The sequence below is a fragment of the Calypte anna genome, chromosome 2 (genome assembly GCF_003957555.1).
Source record: "Calypte anna isolate BGI_N300 chromosome 2, bCalAnn1_v1.p, whole genome shotgun sequence".
Taxonomy (NCBI): Eukaryota; Metazoa; Chordata; class Aves; order Apodiformes; family Trochilidae; genus Calypte; species Calypte anna.
Genome location: NC_044245.1, coordinates 95,868,007 through 95,874,453, shown reverse-complemented (window position 1 = coordinate 95,874,453; position 6,447 = coordinate 95,868,007). Strand labels below are relative to the sequence as shown.

The 6,447-nt window shown below is 39.1% G+C and overlaps 1 protein-coding gene across 1 annotated transcript; it reads right to left on the bottom strand.

Annotated features, from left to right (window-relative positions):
* Window positions 1-2,507: 2,507 nt before the first annotated feature.
* Window positions 2,508-6,170, bottom strand: DSEL (dermatan sulfate epimerase like). Its single transcript, XM_008505502.2, is given in 2 exon segments — window positions 2,508-4,779; window positions 4,782-6,170. Coding segments are annotated over 2 exon segments (3,651 nt in total). The 3' UTR covers window positions 2,508-2,517.
* Between the last annotated feature and the right edge of the window lie 277 nt (window positions 6,171-6,447).

The window sequence follows — 6,447 nt, the reverse complement described above, 5'->3', positions numbered from 1 at the left end:
GTATTCCAAAGGCAGCACAGATGATGCTCCCAACAAATGATTCTGTCCACCTCAAACTCCTCAAAAATAAACAAAAAAGTTGGTTTACAGAGCATTGTGGCATCTCATATGGTCCTTTCAGGAAGGGATTTAAAGGTCTCTTTCTACTTCTACAAATATACAGGCAATCTTAGCTTTTACATTCAGCTGCCCTAAAACATCTGACAGGGAAAAAAAAGCCTTTCTATTTGTTTTGATTCCAGACTGTAAATCCTGGAAAATAGAAGGTGAATGCTAAAACTTATTTTGTGAAGTACAGACTGTACAGACATCAATACCTCTATTTTGTTTGGTTTTTTGTTTTTTTTTTTAAACATACAATCAAGAATGGCTTCAGGGAAAAGCCAGTTTGAGAGAATGATACTTGGAAATCAAAGTTCCACAATCTTGTCAGTGTATAGTAACTTGTTTAATATTTCCCTTAACATGGAATTCCACTTAGACACCTAGGACTGAAGAGAGAGAAAAAAAATGTTTCTAGTAGATGGCAGCTAAATTATGGTTAATGAGACAGCAAAATAACAATAGCTTTATAATGTTAGAGGCTTATTTTGACATATTAATGACTGTCCAAGAGCTACTTTTATCTAGGCCATAATGAGATATCACAATGTGCTCCAAAGGATGTGAAATGTATGTACAGGAGGGACAAGGCAGCAGAGTTAAGATAGGGATGTAACAGTAAGAGCAGAAGGAAACCTTTATATTAAAAATCAGCAAGGGTACCTGTAATGTGTGTGAAGAAACTCATTACATTTTCAACATTGTCTAATGGTTACCATCCAAATAAACAGTAATTGCACACATATTTCAATATAATAAGCCAAACTCTGATACCAGCTCCCACAAACCAACTGAAGTGTATTTAAAGACAGTTCCATTTGTAATAAAAAACAGATGGTAAAGGAAACAGATGTCTCCTTGTGATCTGATTTACACATCTGCAGACATTTAAAATATACATGCATTTCCAAGGAATGCTGAGCAAATTAAATTGGGAAGTGGGAAATTTTTTCTTAATAGGCATGCGCAGTCAAAGAGTGGGAATCAAGAAGAAAATAAGCTATGACAAACATGCATCAATCAAGCCTATCTGTTTCCAAACCAATATCATATTAAAACACCACGTTAAAGAAACGAATCATGATAAAGAACAGGAATTGGAATAGTTTACTGCAAGAAAACATCAGTCAAATGTGAGGTGGCTGAGGGTTGGGGAATCTTCAGATTTACCCCCTCTCTGAAAGAATACATGAGGTTAGCAATGGTTGTCCTTCAGAAATTCATTATACAGAAAAGCAAAACATCCCTTAGCTACACAGACTTGGAGATTTATTTAAGATCATCTAAATCTCAGATTGCTCTTTATGCAGACATCAATAATAACCCATTGACAACAACATCAAATATTTTCACTGGTTTTAGTGAAATTATGCACAAGAATCAGCAGAGAAATGTGTTACAACAAAGAAGGACAGAAGAGTACCACTAAAAAAAAGAGAAAATCCTTGCAGAACCTCTTAGATAAGAGGCATAGGATAAAGCAGTGCAAGGGGTGAAGGTATTAACAACTTTTAAAATTAAGTTAGATTGAGGAAGTTCAGAAATACAAAAAAGCTTCAAAATTAACTGCTTGTTTGGGAGTTTCTTAGACTCTTGCTGGTTTCTTAGATTTTGCCCCGGTTTTTTTGCTCCAGATTTTTTGAGCTTCAGGCTCAAAAAGGGTCAGGCATGGAGAATGAAGTCTTTTTTTTCATCAAAGCACAGAAGTCAATTGAACTGCCACATCTCTGAGCTGAAGAAACCAAATCCTATAATGATATTCAATTTGCATGCCCATTCCAGTCCTGGGCCTGTCTGCTGAAATTGTAAATTGAAAACTAAATTCATTCAGATTTTCTGTTTCCTCCCACTGAACAGATGCTGAACAGCCTTAAATGTCAGCTTATGTTTATTTTGCACCACTATAGCGACCAGTGAGAGGATGACAGAATGCATCAGCAAACCTGTCAGGGGGTGGGTTAATTATCACAGTTGAAGACTGGGCCAGTTTAACCAATTTAATTTCATATAAACCATCATACAATCATCAGATGGTAAGCACTTTCAGGAACCAACCACTTGGGCTGGAGTCAAACTGGTGAGCTGGAGGTGGAAAGCTTCATATTCTACTACTAATCCCCTGAGCTATAGAGTCCCCAGTTGATAGTTCTAGAGAGGTCCACACAGCTTTTTCTGAAAAGCAGCAAAAGCAGTTACCAAGTTGGTTTTCTTTTTCCAAAAAAGAAAAAAAAACAAAACCCAATAACAAAAACAAAAAACTCCACACACTTGCAAGAACAACTATCTTTTTCTTAAAATAATCTCTTTGAAAGTAGCAGACTGTACACATTTTACAAGAATAAACAAACCTCTAATATTTACCCACAAATTGGGAGTCAGAGATCATTAGTGCAAAGTTCTGCTGACCTGCAGCATCTATTCCATAAACTTTGGGTATCCTAAGTGATCCATCAGAGAACAACAGATATCTTCAATCCGTCTAATCTCCTCATTGGGCATGTTTTGTTTCCAGGCATGAATGCTACTTGGTGAGATTTCCCCTTCATAAGGAAGATAGAAAAGACTGGTGGAGGTGGCAAATAATATTTGGTTTAAGCTAGAAGGAGGAAGAGGAATACCAAGAAAGGCAAAAATTGTTTCAGCTGTCTTCTGAGGAAAGCTCACAATATCTTCAAACTTGACCAGCAGATAATTTGTTGGCTGCAAGGCCGCATTTATCCTCAGTGCTGCTGCTGTGTTTGCTAGCCATAAATGGGACAACACAGAAACAGCATTTGAATTAGCACTTGAAAATTCTTTTCTTAATAATTCATATTCAAAGGCATAGCCTTCATTTACACTACATTTTCCTTTACCGTTTTCCCCTTTAAACATTGCAGCCAAGTGTTGTGGAACATTTTTCAAGGAGTAAAGGCTTGGCTTATTTTTGTACAACATGGAATAGATCCACGCTCGTGGGTCTCTTACTACATATAATGCTCTCATTGATGGTCCTAGGATTTCCTGAAAGAAGGGAAGCTTTAATGTCCAGCTCCCACTACTTAAACTAAGCACAGGTCGTGCATTAGGATAATCGATGAGATGTCTTCTCAGCTCCCTAATATATTCAGCTTCTTTATCTTTACTCCCTCTTACTCTGCTTCTTTGCTCTGACAGAGATTCTCTCTTTTTGGATCTTTTCTTTTTGTCCTTAATTATGGCAGAATTCTGAGCAATTTTACTTCTGCTGGCTTCATATAAATGAATGTTTTGCAAATGTAACTTTGTGCCTCGAACCAGAGACTGAAGCCACCCCTGAATAAGACGAAAATGACCATTCTGGACATCAGAAATCTTCCATTCACATGGATCTACAAAGGAATCAATTTCAAATTCAGTCTCAGGAATTTCGAGATAGGGTGTAGGTATCCTGACATATAAGAAATCACTGCTATTGAAAAACAGCTGTTTTAAAATTTCTGCACCAGAAGCTGGAAGTGAAGTAATGATAACATCTGGCAAAACAACAGGGTTTCCTTCTAACTGTTTGGCTTTATTGCCTTTATCGTTTTCTAGCCTTGTCATGTCACTGCTCCACTTTGCACAGATGGGCTGAGTACACATGCTCCACACATCCACCAACTCAATAAGCCACAGTGTGACAACCAGTATCAGGATCCAACGCAACATTTTACTAAAGGATACGTAAAACCGCCACTGAAAAGCCAGGATGACCAAACTAACACCCAAAATTAATGCAGCAACTATGTTCACTTTGAATCCAAAGGGGAAAACCGCCCTATTATTTTTTATCTGTTTTTCCACAAACTCAGTACCTAGACCAAACTTGGTCACTTCGTTTTCATGGACCACTTTGGCAAAACCACCAAATCCCAAGTAGTCAAATCTTGTCTTTAAATTCTGATATTCAGTCACAACAGAGATGGTACTTTCAGTGTTGTTGACACTAAGTGAAATCTGAAATCCAGATTTTGCATTATCTATGAGTCTGCAGTTAGAAACATTGACATATGGGCCATGGAAAAGGTAAACAATTCTTGTAAGTGTGTTTTTCATTGGAAAGGTAACATTTACAAACTGAGTCCACCGCTTTTTAAATTCAGCAGCTTGTTCTGCCTCCTGTATCCTAGCAACAGGACTACTCCCATGATGATCAAACCAAAACATCTTGTAGTGGGCATCCCACACATCCATCATAGCTCCATTGTATTTGTTCTTAAATTTATAGGGTACGTATTTAAAATCAATATCAAGATTATGAAAAAAGGCACTGACAGAATTTACAGGAGAGTCTTCCTCCTTCTCAATATGGTCTACTACCAACAATGTCTGAGAATTTAAGAGCAGCAAAACGCGATACACACTTTTCAATTTCATTGCTGATGTGTAAGCAGATACTGCCTCACCACTCACAAACATCATGTCTCCAGCCTGGGAGGCTGTTATAATTTCTCCAGCTGAGTCTCCAACCTCGTCACCGATCCACTTCAGCCACTGGGCACATTCACCAAGCTGTCCCTCCCAAGGCTGGTTGCACTGGCTCGTAGGAGATGGAGCAAAGACCAAAACATTGTTCAGGTGGCTGAGTTTAGGTCCATAAAGAGCTTCGGATACAAACACCTGTCCATTGGGAGCAAAAGTGAAAGAGTTCTGATCAGGATGTTCATGTCCTGGATTGGAAAACTTCTCCACCCATCAATCCAGCCATACGGTTGAAAGTGAACGATATCATAAACGGCACGGCCACCAAGTTTTCCAGATTTAAAAGACACGAAGGTGTTTGTCTGACTGTTTGGCAATCCAGCTCCGTATGTAACAACTCCCCAGTTAGGAAACACATGCATTTTAGCCGTACCATAGCCAGGAGGTGGCTGAGGAGTGATTTCAGCAGCATACCATATGAATTCAGTGTGTAGTGTGCTCCACCTCTGTGCAGTGGAAGGAACCATTGGCCCATCCTTGGGTCTGTGTTTTCTGATCTGCTGTGCCAGCCAGTTTCCAGCTCCATTCTTCATGATAAACTTATCCAAGAAAACCAGTTGGCTCTCAGGCCCATAAAACCAGTTGTAATTAGAATCTGCTACACCCACAGTCCTCTGAAAGCCTGGTAATAGGGTGGCATAGTAAAACCAAAAGTGCATTTTAAGCCAGTTATTCTCCAAGTTGTTAATACCAAAGTGGCGATGGGCCAGGAAAACATACTGGGTTACTGACTTGGCAGTATAACTCCCATAGGCTACTCCCTCATCCAGAGACCCATCTACAACATGATTGAGCAGAAACATTGTTTTCTCCATCACATCAACAACAGTGTGTTTCCAAATATTTGCCTGAGACCCTTTGTCCACCCCTGCAACTAGAGCCCCAATAAGCAAAGCAAGCATATTAGTTGCCTGGTGATTATGGAGAAGCTGTTTCCCCCAGGAGCGAACCTTTGAGTACTCATACATTTCCTCACTGACAGACCATATCTTCTCCAGGTATTTTTGCCTGGTTTCATTTTCCAGTGAATTATACAAGAAATCAAAAGCAGTGGCAAATCCTGTTAGGGAGTGACCAAGTGGCACTTCATCTCCAGGTGCATTCTCGACCAACCAGTTTTTGTAGCCAGCCATTCTATCCATATATTCTAGGACAAAATCAAACGCAGCTTTATCTTCGGGGCACAGCAAACAATAAAATGCTAGAGGGGGTAGATTATTACCATAAATCTCATTCCACTTTGCAGAAAAATCAACATGCTTGGGTGGAGGTAGGTAGTATAATGGGTTGGATAACATAATTGTCACTGCATTCCTGATGGCTCTGAATAGATGGGAATGGCTTGTATGAGCCTTCAGCCTCAGAGCCTGGACATCTTCAGCATTGAAATACAAGCTTGGATGAAGTACTGTTTTCTTCAGCTTCTGCTCAGCATCAAGATGTTCAGGTTGCTGTTTTTCATACTGATCTACTTTTTCTATGAAAGTCACCCAGTCAGAGTAATTGCTTACAGATTCTTCAAAAGTTAGGACAGCAAACATCATTAATGCTAGAAATAAAGTATGTCCCATGAACATCAGAGCCATGATCCATTAGGCAGCTCCTCTAGCCCAGGCATGCATTTCCTAACAAAACACAATGTTCAGATATCAAGCTTTGATCCAGTTAGTACAAAACTGGGTATTTTAAGGCATATTTTTAGGAGAAAAGTCTTAGTATGTACTGTGCATTCTAACAGATATTCAGATTACTTGTAACATGAGCTACAACACTGAGATGACAAGGCTCTCAGAAACTTAAATCTCAGGTGCCTTCTCTGTTTTCACTTTTCTCAAACACAATACTACAACATAAATAAGGCAA